The sequence below is a fragment of the Hylobates moloch genome, unplaced genomic scaffold, assembly GCF_009828535.3.
Source record: "Hylobates moloch isolate HMO894 unplaced genomic scaffold, HMol_V3 SCAFFOLD_1, whole genome shotgun sequence".
NCBI lineage: Eukaryota > Metazoa > Chordata > Mammalia > Primates > Hylobatidae > Hylobates > Hylobates moloch.
In genome coordinates this window covers 167,168,264-167,186,756 of record NW_026652276.1, presented here as the reverse complement: position 1 = coordinate 167,186,756, position 18,493 = coordinate 167,168,264, and the positions used below count along the sequence as shown (strand labels likewise).

Sequence of the window (18,493 nt, the reverse complement as noted above, 5' to 3'; positions counted from 1 at the left end):
GTGCCACTAGTCTGGCTATTTTTTTAATGTTTTGTAGAGATGACATCTCACTGTTGCCCAGGCTGGTCTCGAACTCTGGGGCTCAAGCGATTCTCCTGTCTCAGCCTCCCAAAGCACTGGGATTACAGCCACAAGCCACTATGCCTTGCCCTGTAATGGAGTATTCTCTCAGAATAAATGTCCCCCTGAGATTCAGAAAGTCTGAGTTGTAGTCACGATTTAATTATGATGTTGAGTAAATCATTTAACCTCAGTGACTCCCTTTTGTTTATCAGTAAAGTGATAGGTTAGGCTTGCATTTTCTTTAATGTAGTAAAATTCTCTGATTCTATAATTTTTTCATGTTAGGCTAAACCCACTTTATGAAATTCAAACTCTACTGTAGGGATTCATTAATGGTAGCATGTGTATTAATTTTTTTCAACAAAAGGACCAGTAGTAATAAGTTTATCTGTTTGAATTTAAGATATGATTTTTAATAATACAACTGGCAAACAAAGGAAGGTATACTTTTCTGTTTCACTCAGAAGTCTCAGTGGGTGCTAGGGTCTGCTTGGAAGTAGCAGTGGTGGTATAGGGCAGTCTTGGGCAGGAGAAGGGATTTGAGCTCTAGAGCAGTGGTTGCCAATTATTTTGGCACCAGGGACCAGTTTTGTGGAAGACAATTTTTCTATGAATTGGCAGGGGTGGGGTGGGGATGGTTTCAGAATGATTCAAGTGCATTTCATTTATAGTGTATTTTATTTCTATTATTATTACATCATAATATGTAATGAAATAATTATACAACTCAGCATAATGTAGAATCAGTGGAATCCCTGAGCTTGTTTTCCTGCAGTTAGATGGTCCCATCTGATGGGAGACAGTGACAGATCATCAGGCATTAGAGTCTCATAAGGAGCATACAACCTAGATTCCTCGCATGTGCAGTTTACAGTAGGGATGAGTTAGAGTTCTTATGAGAACTAATGGCACCGCTGATCTGATGGGAGGTGGAGCTCAGGCTGTAATGCAAGTGATGGGGTGCGGCCGTAAATACAGATGAAGCTTGGCTTGCTCACCTGCCACTCACTTCCTGCTGTGTAGCCCAGTTCCTCACAGGCCACAGACCAGTACTCTCTATTACTAGACAATCCTGTGGAACCTTTGGAATTCTTAAAATGATATTTAGGATTAACATTGATATTTTTTCATTAATTGAAGTCTAAAAGCCATTTAAAATTTGATTTTCTTAACCTTAATGGAATTCCTTTTTTCTAGACAAAAACAATGAGTGTATCTAAAAATTGATTTATGTAATTTCAAAGATGCTTGAAACAGATTAAGAAAATGTGAAAGGATTAATGCAGTAGTGTAGTGGGTGTGCAATGTTTTGTTCTCAGTTGGCCTGAGGAAGGGGTACCAGTTGTGTTTCTGGAGGAAACATTCCCTAAATACCTTCTGTGTGTTCTGCTTCATGCCTCATGTGCTATCTCTGTTAGCGAAGTTGGCAGGGACCCTGAAATGGTGGAATTAGAGCCTCATGTTCAAAATCATTTTACTTCTAACTTGCATATATTAATATTATTCATAGAACAATACACACAACCTAAGATATCTTCATAGCATTGCAAAAAACATGTTTTCAGCTTTTCAGAAGTGGAGGACCAAACTACTTGCTTGTCTTCTTAGGCAGCATAAAGGATCTAAAGGATACAAGCCAGTTCTTTTTCCCAGATACTGTCTCCATAAATTCAGTTTATTAAAAATCTTCTTAACAATTTCATCTTTTTCAATCAAATCCTATTCCCTTAAAGATGGTTAGACTTTTTGGTCAATATTAGGTAAATCAGATAATGATACACATATTATTAACAATAATAATGACCATTTGTTGAGTTTCTGTTAAGGACCAGGACCTGTGCTATGTGCTTTATTATATTACCTCTTTTACTAATTTCATAGCCCAGGGAAATGTGTATGACCATAGTATGCCAATATCTGCTCCCAAAGTTATTGGGGAGATCTATGGAATATTCTTTTAAAAATTCAAATGTAAAATATCATAGAAAACATGAAGCTTGCTCTTTATTTCCTTTGTTTGATTACATCTTCTTATAGGTATCTAAAAAAGTGGCAGATTTAATCCTTGAAAAACAGCCTGCTTATGTAAAGGTAGGGTAATATTTGTTATTTTTTGTAGTAGAATTTTTAAATGTTTGAGTGATTTACATTTGAAACTGTTAAAATATTGTATTTTTGGTCAATAATTCTATAGCAACATATTGACTGTCTTTGGGTGTGTTTCTGTATATGTATGTATGTATATTTTTCTTTTTCTTTTGGGGTAATTTACCAAACTGAAGAAGTGAAGGGTTTTTATATATGATTCTAAAGTGATCCCTTGGGTTTTTCAAACTTTAGAAGAGCCAGTGAAAATTGCTCCCATTAACATTTAAAGAAATAGATTCACCAATATTGACCACTCATTGGCAATATAACAATCCAGCTTTAAAATATGATAAAATTGGTACTGTCTAACTGAATCTGTTTTCATCAGAAAATCAGAGCCTTCAAAATCCATTGAAATGTCTACCAATGTTCAAATGAAGACTTTCATTGTCAAAGCATCTTAGTAAACAGAAATCATATTTGTCATATCCTTTAATTACCTTGTGAAGTTCTCTTGGGTAGAAATTTAAACAGATATATTACTGGTATTTGTTTATTCCTGTCTACAACAAGTTGGGTCTAGATTTCTTTACAAGCAATACTGACTAAATATTTTGTCATCTGTCATTGTGAAAATCAGTTACAAGTAGTCATTTTAAATAATTCTGTGAAAAATATACTAATAGTTTTCAAGTTCAGGTATTTTTGTTGCTACTTTGTTTTTCAAGCAGGTTTTCTTTGAATCTGACTAGTGTTTTTGTTAGAGTACTATATAAATAAGAAAGAAAAATAAAATACCTCCAACAATAACCTGTATCTAATCTTTCCATAGGAACTTGAAAGAGTTACCTCATTGCAGACAGGTCTTCAATTAGCTGCTGTTATCTGTACAAATGGGAGAAGGTATTGCTTTTGATGATATTTTGTTCTTTAAGCTGGACAATATTTCAAGAATAGCTATGGAATCTATAATTTATAATTGATTTTTTTTATTATGGCTGTGGTTTCTAGAATATCATTCCTTAAGCGAACATATGTTATGATCTAAAGACTACACTAAGAGGGTTTGTAGGAAATATCTCTAAGTGTACTTATGGGTTTTAAAAAATTACTATTTTTATATTATTTAGACTAGTGCTTCACAAACTGTTGTAAAGGACCTACTTTTTTCTAAAATTTCCAATCTGTTACAGGCTGTGATTTTTTAAAAATGCAATAAAAACAAATTACTAAGCAAATGAAATAAAGGAAAGACAGATAATACAGTCTTAATTTTTTTTAATTATTAGAGTCACAAAGCATAATTATTCTGTCAGTTTTTGCACTGTGTTTTTAAGCGCTTATTCTCAGTTTTTGTAATTTTTTGTTATAGACCACTAGCAGGTTGTGAATTGGCACCAATCTTCTCGTGGTGTTCTGAGTAATGCTGGTTTAGACTGGCCATTGAGTACATTTGTCAAATAGTAGTTTAAATCCTTGGTTTTAATAGTAATCCATTTCACTGCTTTATTAGTTACCTAACTGTTCTGTGTGGATAGTATTCTTATTATAATAAAAAACTTTTAACTATTTATTGTTCACTTTTGCAGACACTTGAATATTGCAAAGGAAGGTTTTACTCAAGCTAGTTTAGGCCTTCTTGCAAATCAAAGGAAACGTCAGTTGCTGATTGGACTTCTGAAATCTCTGAGAACTATAAAAACATTGGTATATATGGGTCATTTTAAAAAAATTAAAACTGAATTTTGTGGTTGAAACAGATTTTACCTTTGATTTTTGTTTTTTCAGCAAAGAACAGATGTACGGTTAAGTGAAATGCTGGAGGTAAGTTAACAAGTTTTGGAAATTTAGGGTCCTACTGATATATAGAAACATTAAAGCAGACAAAATTCAGAAGTGCGTTTTTCTCAAATGGGTTTATGATACAAAGAATATTTTTAGACATGTAAGATTTTTAGACATGTCAAAGATTCTTGCTCTGGAGCCTTTTTCTATTGACATGATATTACTTCATTTAGAAAAGCAAATGTATTTGGGAAAACATTTATCTTCTAACATTGGAATGTTAACTTGTTTGATTGTATTGCATCCAAATAGCATAAAAATTAACATCTTTTTCATCTAACATATAGTAGTAATTTAAGGAATGTGTGATACTTTAGTTTTGTTCAGTATCATGTATTAATTGCTTTTCTGAGTGAGCCATCTGTTTTTTCTTTGATGCATTTTTAGCATTTTCTGTCTACTTCTGTCATAAGATTCTCCAAAGCATAATGTAATATGTGTGTTTCCTCATAATACTTGAGCTCCTTGGGGTAGGTACTTTGTCATTATCAGCATCACCAGTGGTTTGAATTGCATCTCTTGAATTTCGAATTGAGCACAGGGAAAAGTTTTTGTGGTTTTCTGTATAATTGTTTTATTACTTCTCAACTATTACTGCTAACTAGGGTTTCAGAAACCCATATGAAAAATTCACTGGGCATTAAATTACTGTTAGGTGATAAAAATACTCTGAGTTTATTAATTAGTATTTTTTTTTTCTAAATGTATTTCTTTAGAACTATTTATTGATTTCTTGGTGGTAAATTGTTGACTATCAATTACAAATAGAATGCATACTATTTTGAAACATTTTATGTAGGCATTACTGAAAGAAGATATGTTAACAGTTAAAGAAAACCTTTCCTGTGAAGCAGCTAATGATTTAATGTAGGATTTATCCATAAGTCATGGTCTCAGGGGGCTGTTACCTTGAAGGAATAGAATATTTTAAATATTTCTTCTATGTATATATTTTAGGCCTGGAACTAGTTGCCTCTTATATTTTGTCACTTATCTATCGTTGATATTCTAAGAGGAATTAAACTTTTTTGATTCTGTAACTTTTGGTTAGAATATGAACGGAGGTTTTTTTTTTATCAGGGGCTTTAAGAAAACATGTTTCTATTCTAATGACTCCTGTTGTTGTTACCTTAAGGAGGAAGATTATCCAGGAGCTATTCAGTTGTGCCTTGAATGTCAAAAAGCTGCCAGCACTTTTAAACATTACAGTTGTATAAGGTAAGGTCATGTAAAAGTTTTAGAACAGATTCTGTTGTCAGCTTCTTATGTAGCAGCTGTGTAAAAATGTTAATAAATATTGAAAGTTAGTGTAAAGTGCTGTGTTCTAGTTTAACATTCATATTTATATATGGGCAGTACAATAAAATTATAAATAATAGGCTTTAAGGTGTGAAAGATAGATACTTTTCATTCCTGCTTTTTCTTGTCACCTCATTGAAACTCGTTTTTCATATTCTTTCCAATCCAACTGATGCTATTTTTATAGAGTTGTAGACAAGAATAAATTATCTCTTCATATCTCCAATGCATCTCTTGGGAATTCTTCCTTAACTTTGCCCAGCTTATAAATATTGAGGATATTATTGCAGCTTGTTTTTAAGATCCAGATGGTTCAAGTGTTTGGCTCTTCGTGATAAAAAGTCTTTTGGAAAATTTAAGTATGATTTCAATTTATATAATAATCATGTTTGTAATAGTTAAGTGATTATGTGTTCAATGTTTTATGTCTTTTGTTTATTATTAAATATACAGCAGAAAAATAGCCACTGTATATTTTGCTATTATCTCTAACTTTATTAATAGCATTTTGGTTTGCTTAAAATGAAGAATTTGCATTACTTGTGACAGTCTTGGGGAAGTTCTAATCCCTGGGTGTAATTTCCAACATTCCTCTAGAGCCATCACAAATAAATGTACAATCAAAGTAAAATAGTGTGCTTGCCAAACAAATCCAGTTTCAAATTAAATTCATACCTATCCCAGATTGCATCCCCTTTGTCTCTCCTGTATGGAAATTCTGGCATTCAGTGAGCATGACTCACTGTTGTTGTAGATGTTGATTGCTAGTACCTGAAAACTAAAAGAATTATAATAGAGCAAAATATTAATATAAGTTTGAATTAATTTTAAAACAATTATCTCATATTACAAGTCTTTGCTGGTTATAGGCTAAGGGCTAGATATTTTCCTCCCAGAAATGCTATTTAAGTCTCTATGGTTTTTTTTTTCTTTAAAATGTGCAGATTGAAGTTACACGTTTTTTTGTTTGTTTGTTTTTTATTTTAAAGATGGAGTCTCACTCTGTCACCCAGGCTGGAGTGCAGTGGCGTGATCTTGGCTCACTGCAATCTATGCCTCCTGGGTTCAAGTGATTCTCCTACCTCATTCTCCTGAATAGCTGGGATTACAGGTGCACGCCACCACACCCGGCTAATTTTTGTATTTTTAGTAGAGATGGAGTTTTGCCGTGTCAGCCAGGCTGGTCTCTAACTCCACTGTGCCCAGCTTGAAGTTAACACGTTTTTTGTTTGGTTAGGATATAAATTGAGTAGTACCAGTGATACTTTCATTTTGTCCATTTTGAGGTGATTAACTGTCATTAGTAGAAACTTGACGATGTCATTTACACTTATTAGGTTAAGTAAATAGAGAATTAGTTTTAGTATGTTGAATGTATTTAGAGATTTCCAACAAGCCATTCTGGGTCCTGAAAAAGCAAATCTATTTGAACCAAAGCATCCATTTAGTTCATTTTGTAGTGATAAATCTGTTATATAGTAACAGCTTGTTTATTGGGTGAAAATAATTCAGGCAGTTTACAGAGTGTTTATGCCAGGTACTTTGCTTTGAAATTGTCAGCATGGTGATAAACCACATACAGTGTAATCAGTATAATCCCTGGTTTCATAAAGAACATAATCTATCAAGAAGGACTTATATTAAAGTAGGCACCCATAGAATTAGGCTATAGAGAGAAGGAAGTTGTGCATACAGTGGAAGCATTCAGATCTAACTCTCCTTCCGGGATCAAGACTAAGGAGGACCTGAATGAGGAGCAGGAAGACTTAAGGTAGGCCAGGACATGAGGGTTGTGAATAGGAAACTGTCTACACCAGAAATGAAATCTTTGTTGCAGAGATACCAAGCAAAATGAAGACTGAAAATATGTATCTATTGGATTTATAGCAACAAAGAAGTTATGGTTGACCTTTTGGGGACAGATTTGGTGGGAGTTGGTTGAACTATCAAGTGTAAGGTGAGGAAATTTTGTGATGAGGACAGATATAGAATTAAGAAGAGGAAACCTCAATATTTGAAAATTGGTAGGAGAGAGTGAGAAGCTGAAAATAAAATAGCATAATAATATGCTAAGGCTTTGCAGGGATTATAGCAGAGATTGACTTTGAAAAGGTCACTGTCTATTATAATAGGAAAGAATGAGCATGGAATTGGGTGGCAGGAAATTGAGGGAGCAGGTGATGTGTTGAAACTTTTATATAATTAAAAATCTATTTTAGCTATGCTAAAGTAAATGTCTTACATGATGAGTGTTAACTGTAAAAAATGTCTTTGAAAGAAATTCTTATTTGGGCTTTTAAAAATTGATATCAAGTGGCTTCTGAGCACTTTTTAAATTAATGGATATACTGATATGTGGAGGAGGTGTGGCTACAGTTAACGAATGAGGTTAAAAGGTTGAAATGGAAAAGATTTAAATTAACAGTTATTTTAGGTAATACAGTGTATAAGAAGCATGCTATGTTTAGATATGTGAGTCATGCATGTGATAATAAGAAAAATTGGTATTATTCTCTGCAAATAGGTAAAAATACATCACACATACATTCAGATATCCCAAGGAATTCTTTGTAATGGGGTTTTACTTTAGGTATCTTAGGAAAACTTAGATAAAGTTGTGTTTTTAACTTGGTGATTTAGTGACAGTGTCAGGTTGACTCATAGAGCAGGGCTATCAGTTGGAGCTGTCTGGTGGTGATGATACCCCCTCTGCTAGTGTTTCTTCTCCACCCCATACCAGCACAGTATCCTTTGCCAGCCACCATTCACCTGCCTAACACCATTCCCTCTTTCCCTTCACCTGTTGTTTCACTCTTTTGTTTATATGGGAGAACATCATAAGTTTGTTCACTTCTTTTGTAGATGATATAATGTGGGATATAAGGATAGAGTTAATTGACATGTGGGTCACGTTGAGTCCACAAAGATAAAAGACATTGTTATTTTAACATTCTTTTATTTTTGTCTGTATAAATTAGATACACCTCTTTTTTTTTTTTCTTTTTTTTTTTTTTTTCTGTGCATTTTTTCTTTCTTTCGCTGTGTTTCCTGTGGTCTTCCCAGTACAGTGTTGCACCTGTTCTTGAGCTCTCTAGTTGGGCCTACTCATACAGGATTCATCCACACTTTTAAAATGTATTTAATTGACTTGGGCTTGTGGAACTTAGCCAAAGGCAAGATTTAATCTTTGCTTGGACATGAGTGAATTAGAGTGAATACGCATTTTACATTCTAGTAATCTTAGGAACAGTAATTAACTTCCAACTGAATTTATATATTCTCAATTTTAAAAACATTTATATCTATTCTAATTCTTGTTGATGACTAGACAATCATAAATATTTTCCTTTTAGAAATGATTTTTGAGAGAATCACCCCATAATATAGAACATTTCTGAATTCTGATGTGATTTTTAAAAAATATTTTAAGCAAGTTTATATGCACAGTATACCTACTTGTCTACTTGTTAATTTTTTCTTGGCAGATTATGTGTTCCTCTTTTCTTTCCTAGTCACATCACTCCTTTATTGGAAATAAGGTTTTTGTTTTTGGTAGAGTGCCAACTCTCTAAGGAGAGTTACTTGGAGTAGCTGAGATGGAAAAACTAAGGGCTGACTCTTATGATTCTGAAAATAGGAAAAACAATTTACATATTTGCTTCTGCATAAAGAAATACTGACTCTATATCTTGTAAGTCTCAGATTATATGAGTAGGTAGTTTAATACATGAAATGCCAAGTAGAATCGGCTCTCTGTATCCATGTGTTCTGTATCTCTGGATTCAACCAGCCAAAAATGGAAAATATTTGGAAAGAAAAAACAGCAACAATAATAACAATACAACACAAAAATCACAATGCAATCATAAAAATAATAAAAATAAAAAATAATACAATATAACTGTTTACATACATTTGCATTGTGTTAGACATTATAAGTAATCAAGATGATTTAAAGTATAAGGAGGATGCGGATAGGTTATATGCAAGTACTGTGCCATTTTATATAAAGAACTTGAGCATCCATGGATTTTGATGTCTATGGAGTGTCTCAGAATAATCCCCCACATAGACTGAGGAATGACTGTCATATAGTGATGCACCCAGTTGGTCGAAAAATGAAAGACAACTGGCACTTCCTCTGCACCTTGTGTCTTCCTTGAGATGTGCCATGTTTCAGCATCTGTAATAAAAGATACAGTAATCCCAGTTTTGTTCACTTTTATAACTGAGAGAACATTTTTACATTGTTTGATATTTCCTGAGTTGATCGACAGAGAGTCATATAGTTGGGATTTATTGAGAATAAGAATCAGAATGTGTTTATGCTAAAGTGCATCTGTGAATGAAGCACTTAATTTCTTTTTCACTTGAAATTTGTCTCAATTTGTTTCAAGGAAAGTTATTTTTAAACGTCAAAACTGCTTTATTATTGTATTTCATTTGAAAGAAACTACTTGAGGGAGCCTGATAGCTTTTGTATTATGCACTGTAAAGTGTGTGTACTACTGAACTCGTTTGTTGAGTACTGTACTTTAATGTAAACAGATGTATTAAATGTCTCATAATCTTTCAAGAATTCCTTCATTTTTTTCTCAGAATATGATCTTGGTAGTTGAGAGAAAATTGTAGGTTGTAGAATGTCTTTACGTCATATGGCAAATGAACATAGCTTACAAATATAGTAATACTGGGAACTTTTCTTCCCCTATTGCATTTAATTTCTTTATAGCAAGATGTGCCTGCTTTCTTCCTCTAAGGTCAGGGACATAAGGAGCCCTGCCTTGAGTAATGTTTGAACATTGATTGTTTCTGCTAGGTTGCCAGGCCTTCTAGCTTGATCCATTGTCTAGATCCTGAGTGCTTGTTGGTTGGTCAGCTTGGACCAAGTTTTGATAACACCTGCACTCCTTATCTTCTATTTTAACTTGTTTTTCTCTGCCTCCCTCTGCCATGCTGTGCTGTTTTAAATAATGTAAAATAATAGTTTCACATGGCAAAAATCCTAATAAACAAGAGGGTTTTAAATAAAAAGCAGTTTTCTTTCTGTCCCATTCACCCTTCCCTTTCTTTCCTAATCCCTGGAGTAAACCACTTTTACAGCTTGCTAATTTTTAAAAAATAATTAAAGAAATATGTACTATATATATTTGTGTATATATATATACACAGACACATATACACACATATATCTCCTTCCTGTTTTAACTTTTATCAGTTCACCAACTAAAAGTTCTGCTGAACTCTAGCATGGGCTTGGCAAACTGTCTTTAAAGGGCCTGATAGTAAATATTTTAGGTTTTCCGTGCCATGTGTCTCTGTTGCAACTATTCAACTCTGCCTTTGTAGTCTGAAAGTAGCTGTAGACGAAAAGTAAACAAAGGGATGTGGCTATGTTCTAGTAAGACTTTATTTAGAAACACAGACTGCCAGCTGGATTTGGCCTGTGGGTTCCGATCTCTGATCTAGAATTACAGTTAATAAAGTTGGAGATGTTTTGAACATATTAGTATTGGACTCTGAGCTTTGTGGTGATAGATTAGGTCAGGGATTTCTTTCTTTCTTTTTTTGGAGACAGAGTCTCACTGTGTCACCCAGGCTGGAGTGCAGTGGTACAATCTCGGCTCACTGCAACCTCTGCCTCCCTGGTTCACGTGATTCTCCTGCCTCAGCCTCCTGAGTAGGTGGGACCACAGGTGTGCGCCACCATGCCCAGCTATTTTTTTTCTATTTTTAGTAGAGATGGGGTTTCATCATGTTAGCCAGGCTGGTCTCGAACTCCTGACCTCAGATGATCCATCCGCCTCAGCCTCCCAAAGTGCTGGGATTACAAGCGTGAGCCACTGCGCCTGGGCAAGGTCAGGGATTTATTAACAGAGTTAAGTGAAGTTAAGTGAAGACAGAGATCTAGTTAGATCCAAAGTGATCTTAGGAGTTCTGTTATAGCCTGGTTATATATGGTTTGAAGGATCACATAGACGCTTCATGGTGCTTAAGAGTTGTTGGTTTAGCTTTAGGATATTGAAAAATCAGTTTCTCTGAGGTCTGCTGATAAATTCTCTGCTTCCTGTAAGTAGATTGAAAACCACTGGAATAGGCTCTGATTTAAACAGACTGGAACGTCAATGTCTTAGGGCCATGGAGATACAGTATAAACTTGGAAGTACATTTGCTTAAGCTCATTCTAAAAGTTTTAGAACTTTACTGAACCATTTACAAATTGGGCAATTGAGTAACTTGTCTTCAGCATATAATAAAATCATGAAACATTAGAGCTGGAAGCAACCCTTTCTATCTAGCCCACCTTTATATAGGAAACTGATGCCCAGAGATATTAAAGGACTTGACTTAAATCATATGGTTCATTAATAACAGACCAGGGAAAGATCATTAAGATATTATCGCTGTGCCATCTTGTCTTTCTGTACAGTCAGATTTGTTCAAAATCTTGATTTATATGCAACCTTTCTAGGACTCATTCTTGTGAGTGTATGTGTGTCCTAGATTAGTTGTTTAAAGAACACTATTAATTGGTTCTTTATGGATAAATTATTCCTAATATTTCCTGTAGTGATGGTAAAAACCCTTTGCAGAATTGTTTGATTCATTCCATTCAGCTTGCAGATCGCTTTTAAAGGCTTTTAGCCTTCCATCTTAGAACTGGTAGTTTTTTGACCATAATGCTGCATTTATTTATCAAAATGTTTATGAATAGATCCTTTTAACATACTTCGATTAATTGATCAAAATGGATTGAATTCATGTTTCTAAATGATGGCTAAGAGCTTCTTTAAAAGCTGTACAGTTAATGTCCACTGTAATTTAATCACATAATTTTATAGATGTATTTTTAATTAGTAGTAAATTGTTGTCAAATTGCAGTTGTACATTTTGAAAGCATTTTTAATGAAACCAAATTTTTGATTTATAGATTTTTATGTTTGTAATCTTCCATATGCTGTTTACCTTACCACATTTGCATTAAATCTTAATAAATAGGATATAGAATTATTTACCTTTAACAACAGCCATAAAAACATCTAGGTTTATTATAATTTCATAAACCAACACTAAAGCCCATTTGTTTTGATGGAGAAGCTGAAGAAATCATTGCTTTCACTTGTGAATGAATCCAGATATATTTCTTTTTCCTTCAGACTCAAAATATTCCCTAAAGGAATATGTTTACCAGTTCTGAATTACCCATTATTCCACTTGTCCTTGCCTCTCTGCTTCTGTTACTCTAGGATCAGCCTTGGGTGAAATTTTGAACTCCATATGATAGTGGAACTGTCTTTAACTCTTACTCATCTCTCTTTTCTTGCTAAGGCTCCTGCAGACCCAGAGTTCAGTGTGGTTCTTTTTCTTCTAAAACATTCTCTTCCCTTTCCTTCTATCTCTGTAGTTTTATTTACTGAGGTAGAGAATAGGGGCTAATGGAATGATGGCAAAATGTTACCATTTTTCTTTGAATTACAAATTTGACTTAGAATATTTATTACCTGCTCTGAGTTAGGTAGTAAATTTAGTTCTGGGGAGTCACTGGTGAGTAAGCCACAGTGCCTTAAACACTTGTGCCTTGGAGACAGAGCCACAGGTATTCCTTACTGTAATACAGGATGCCGTCAACAGAGTATTCTGAAGGTTGTGGGGGTAGTTACTTAGCAGGGAAGGACTTCCCAGAGAAGATGGTATTCGAATAAAGCCTGGAAAGATAGATGGATGTTTGTGAGTGAGAAAGGAAGAAGGGATATTCAAGTTACTGTGAGCACTAGTACAAGAACTGAGGGTGTGAAAGTCTGGAGTTTGGTTCAGGTGCTGTGCACAGTACATATGTCTAAAATATAGGCATTGAGAAGTCAATGCAAAGTTATTTTTTTCATGTCAGATTGTTAAAGGTCTTACATGCCATACTAATTTGGGGCTTTTCTCGTTAGTTTAATAGGGAGCCACCAAAAGATTTAAAGCAGGAGATTAATGTGGTTTTATTTTTGCTTTACTTAAGAGCTGCACTCAGATGTCTTTAGGGACCAGGCAGGTCATATAAATGTGAGGCTGCCAGATGTAAGACTACAGGAAATGGTAGAGCCCACAGGACTAGATAGCATTTGCCTTGCATAAAGCCTTTTGACAACATTGTGTCTGCCAAATCATATAGAATATTGACCAGATCCAATGTGAAGTTAGACCCCTGCTCAGAGCTATTTTTGACAGCTTTTTGAAGGATGTTGTACAATGTTTGGTTGATGGTGTTTGTCAAATAAATGGATAGATTGATTAAAATAGGTGTGTTGCATGTGCAGATTCGTTAGGAAGCTATTTTTTTATTTTATTTTATTATACTTTAAGTTTCAGGGTACATGTGCACAATGTGCAGGTTTGTTACATATGTATACATGTGCCACGTTGGTGTGCTGCACCCATTAACTCATCATTTAACATTAGGTATATCTCCTCATGCTATCCCTCCCCCTGCCCCCACCCCACAACAGTCCCTGGAGTATGATGTTCCCCTTCCTGTGTCCATGTGTTCTCATTGTTCAGTTCCCACCTATGAGTGAGAACATGTGGTGTTTGGTTTTTTGTCCTTGTGATAGTTTACTGAGAATGATGATTTCCAGTTTCATCTGTGTCCCTACAAAGGACATGAACTCATCATTTTTTATGGCTGCATAGTATTCCATGGTGTATGTATGTGCCACATTTTCTTAATCCAGTCTATCGTTGTTGGACATTTGGGTTGGTTCCAAGTCTTTGCTATTGTGAATAGTGCCGCGGTAAACATACGTGTGCATGTGTCTTTATAGCAGCATGATTTATAGTCCTTTGGGTATATACCCAGTAATGGGATGGCTGGGTCAAATGGTATTTCTAGTTCTAGATCCCTGAGGAATCGCCACACTGACTTCTACAATGGTTGAACTAGTTTACAGTCCCACCAACGGTGTAAAAGTATTCCTATTTCTGCACATCCTCTCCAGCACCTGTTGTTTCCTGACTTTTTAATGATGGCCATTCTAACTGGTGTGAGATGGTATCTCATTGTGGTTTTGATTTGCATTTCTCTGATGGCCAGTGATGATGAGCATTTTTTCATGTGTGTTTTGGCTGCATAAATGTCTTCTTTTGAGAAGTGTCTGTTCATGTCCTTCACCCACTTTTTGATGGGCTTGTTTGTTTTTTTCTTGTAAATTTGTTTGAGTTCATTGTAGATTCTGGATATTAGGCATTACCATTCAGGACATAGGCATGGGCAAGGACTTCATGTCTAAAACACCAAAAGCAATGGCAACAAAAGCCAAAATTGACAAATGGGATCTAATTAAACTGAAGAGCTTCTGCACAGCAAAAGAAACTACCATCAGAGTGAACAGGCAACCTACAAAATGGGAGAAAATTTTCACAACCTACTCATCTGACAAAGGGCTATTTTTTTTTCATTATTTTAAGTTCCGGGTACATGTGCAGGATGTGCATGTCTGTTACATAGGTAAATGAGTGCCATGATGGTTTGCAGCACCTATCAACCCGTCACCTAGGTATTAAATCTGGCATGCATTAGCTATTTTTCCTGATGCTCTTCTTCCCACCCGTTTCCTGATAGGCCCCACTGTGTTTTTCTCCTCCCTGTGTCCATGTGTTCTCATTGTTCAGCTCCCACTTATAAGTTAGTACACGTGGTGTTTGGTTTTCTATTCCTGTATTAGTTTGCTGGAGATGATGGATTCCAGCTTCATCCATGTCCCTGCAAAGGACATGATCTGATTCCTTTTTATGACTGCATAGTATCCCATGGTGTATATGTACCACATTTTCTTTATCCAGTCTGTCATTGATGGGCATTTGGGTTGACTCATTTCTTTGCTATTCACATGTCTTTGCTATTCACATGTCTTTGTTATCCACATGTCTTTGTTATCGTGAATAGTGCTGCAGTGAGCATACACGTGCATGTATCTTTGTAACAGAATGATTTATATTCCCTAAGCAAAAGGTGATAATGCTTGAATTAGGACATAGAATTGAGAAAAGATAAGCACAGGTGGATATGGGAAATACTGAAATGAAATGGTAGAATCATCAGGATTTGATTACCAATTACATATAGAGAGGGAAGAATGCAAGATGACGCTGACATTTTCAGCTTTGTTTGAATAGGTGGTGATGCTGTGAATCGAGACAGAGAACATGGGAGAAGGAACAGCTCTGAGGGAGAGAAGATACTGATTTATTTTGTTTTGCTTTTCTTGGGATTGGGTGAGGATTTATTTAATTCTTTGAAAGTGTTAAGACACTACCATAGCTATCCTTTTGGGGGAATTATTTTGGGGACAATAGTTTTCATTCTTCATTCACTTATTTATCCGTTCATTTTTTTTTTGGCAGGAATTGTCCTAGAATTATTTTTTTAAGGAAATTTCAGTCCTACCTGCAAGTATTCCCTTAATCTATGTCTGAGGATTTGGCTATATTTCAGGCACAAATCGTGGTTAGAGATTTTAATTTTTCTAATAAGGTATCAGTCCTACACTGTTAATTGTCAAAGGATATAGTTTTGCTCACTTCCAGTTTTTACTAGAGAATATACTCTCCAGTCCTCAACTTCAATTCAGAGTATGCTTATGATAAATACTATTTGCAGAAAATGATCTAATTCTTCTAGATGTTTGGACATTTATCACTGAGAGCATCAAAAACTGTGTGCTTGTATTACATTGGTTTTACTTTTCTGACAGATTACTATCTATATCTATCTATATCTCACTCTGGTATTATCTCTGTAGCTTGCCTTGAAAGGCTCTATAAGAAGCAAATGCAAGGAACCCATTATTGTATGTATTGTAAGGATATTGTCAAGGGTGTTGTGCCTTTGGAGATCAAGACACTGGCAAAATTTTCTCTCAGAACTTAATGCAAGCAAAAGTGATTTTTTATATTTTTGTTTTGATGTATTTTTCCCTTTTGAGCTACTGGTATGTTCTTCTGTTATAGACACTGGATTAAGTACTATGGCCCTCCCTATTTGTTTTGGCTGCTAGGAATTTGAGAGTCAAGTTTATTATCAGTAGATAGCAATTTTAAATACCTTTGATTTTGGTGTGCTAAACGTCTTTCACTTGTTCGTACTATTTTAAGAACAATTAGGTTTTATTCTTTCTTGTTAAAATATGTTCTCTGTGATTGCATTTATTTTGTTAGATATCACATCCTTTTTAGTAGTGAGATATAATAATTCAAATAATGTTAGTTCTATTGATTTTTGTTTTTACTGACCTCGTAAGAATTAAAGGGGGAAAAAATCTAGATTCAATCACATGTCCTAAGTGTATGAGTATAACTCAGTAAGCTTTTATAAAGTAAACATAGTTATGTAATTACCACCTAGAAGTAGAAACAGTTTCTGACACCCCACAGACTTCTCGCATGTCTCATCCCTGTCATTCTTCTAAGGTAAGCACTGTTCTGGCTTCTGTCACCAAAATTAGTTTTGCTTGTTTAGAACTTTAAATAAATGGAAGCATACAGTATATACCATTTTTTTACTGACTTTTTTTGCCAAACATGCTTTTGGGATTCACATAAATTTTAATTGCTATAGGATTTTATTGTATGAATATATCACATTTTGCTTATCTAATTATTCTAGACAATTGTGTTGCCTCAGGTTTTTGCCTATTAAAAATAATACTGCAAGGATTCTGTGTGCTTTTCTGTTTGGTATGTATCCAGGACTAGACCTGCTGGGAGGTAGAGTGTGTGTTGTTTCAGTAGATATTAGAGTTTTCCAAGAGGTTATATCAGTTTCCCCTTCCTCTAGCATCAAATGAGTGGTTCTGTTTGCTCAACGTCCTTGCCAACATTTGGTGGTGTCATTTTTAATTTTTTAAAAATATTTTTAGCCATTCTTTTCATTTGTTATAGTGTTTTTATAGTATTAATTTGCATTTCCTGAATGACCAATACACTTGAAACAGATAGAATAAAAATAAAGGGTAAAAGTCTTCAGATCACTGAGAAAGAGGATATTCAATTGGCTGTTAAACACACAAACATTGTTTATATAGACACACTGTTTATGTAAAATTTATCAATTTAAATTCTTCAGTTTTTTTTATTTTTATCTGTAGATTCTTTCTTTCTACTCACACAATCCTGTTGCTGCTGGTAATGACTCTTATTCCCTTCTAGTACTTTTTCTTATTGCATTGTCTATATGTAGAATTCAGCAGCATGTCTTACGGTCTATACTCTTAAATCTTTGAATTTACGGATTAATTATTCAGGTAGTATGTATTTATTTAGCACTTGGTTTGTCTCAGAAATAGAAAAAAACTCTGTTTTTTTTTTTTTTCAATAGTGAACTGAATTCAAAGCTGCAAGATACTTTGGAACAGATTGAGGTAAGAAGGATTATATCCTAACCTTAATGACTTTTTCTTTTCAGAAGTTTTTGAATAGCCTAGGTGCAACATTGTGTTTTGGCTTTTATCTTATTACCAATGTCTCTAGATCACTGAATTTCTTGATTTTCATTTGGAATATCTATTTATGGTCAAGTTAGTGTAAAAATTTACTTGTAAATTATGGGATCTCAAAACAGCATTTGAAAATATTGCCATTTCCAAGAAAAATTTCCAAACTATTAGTCATAGGTGTGTTTTCATATAAATTATATAATAGCCAAAATACTTTCTATGTATTAATTATATTTTAATTATCAGTTACTTTATTGTTTTAGTGAGTTAATTTACTTGTAAGTAATTATTGGCTGATGAAAACCCTCCAAAATTCCTAAACCTCATAATTATACTCATATAGCTCATCAAAAACGTAGAAACTAAAAAGAAAGAGATATGTAATTGTGAGCATGAAGCATGTTTTGCCTGTTACATACATTCAAAATTCATCTCTTTCCTTGACAATCTTTGCAAAGGAGGGTATTCATTTTAATAAATAAGAATTATTTGGTTTCTTCTAGTCTTTTATTGTTTTCCTGATAAGAGTATTTATAAAAGTTGAGATTGGACTTTCAAATTACCTTTTGAGAAAGTAATTTTTGACCACAAATGCAACTATTTGCTATTAAATAATTGTGAGAATGACAGTTTGTTTGATAGTCACAGAAACAACTGCTTTGAGTGGCTTAAGTTAACAATTCCCTGAATATTTTAATGAAGGCTTTCTTTTGAGAGCCCAG

At 34.3% G+C, this 18,493-nt stretch overlaps 1 protein-coding gene across 2 annotated transcripts in view; it reads left to right on the top strand.

Annotated features, from left to right (window-relative positions):
* The window catches only part of VPS50 (VPS50 subunit of EARP/GARPII complex), a 133,524-nt gene that overhangs the window by 22,322 nt on the left and 92,709 nt on the right, over positions 1 to 18,493 (top strand). For both annotated transcript variants that reach the window (XM_032761048.2, XM_058424568.1), the window contains exons 5-10: positions 2,101 to 2,154; positions 2,984 to 3,054; positions 3,741 to 3,858; positions 3,940 to 3,975; positions 5,132 to 5,214; positions 17,654 to 17,696. In XM_032761048.2, coding sequence (XP_032616939.1) covers positions 2,101 to 2,154; positions 2,984 to 3,054; positions 3,741 to 3,858; positions 3,940 to 3,975; positions 5,132 to 5,214; positions 17,654 to 17,696 — 405 coding nt within the window. The remainder of the gene's footprint in view (positions 1 to 2,100; positions 2,155 to 2,983; positions 3,055 to 3,740; positions 3,859 to 3,939; positions 3,976 to 5,131; positions 5,215 to 17,653; positions 17,697 to 18,493) is intronic.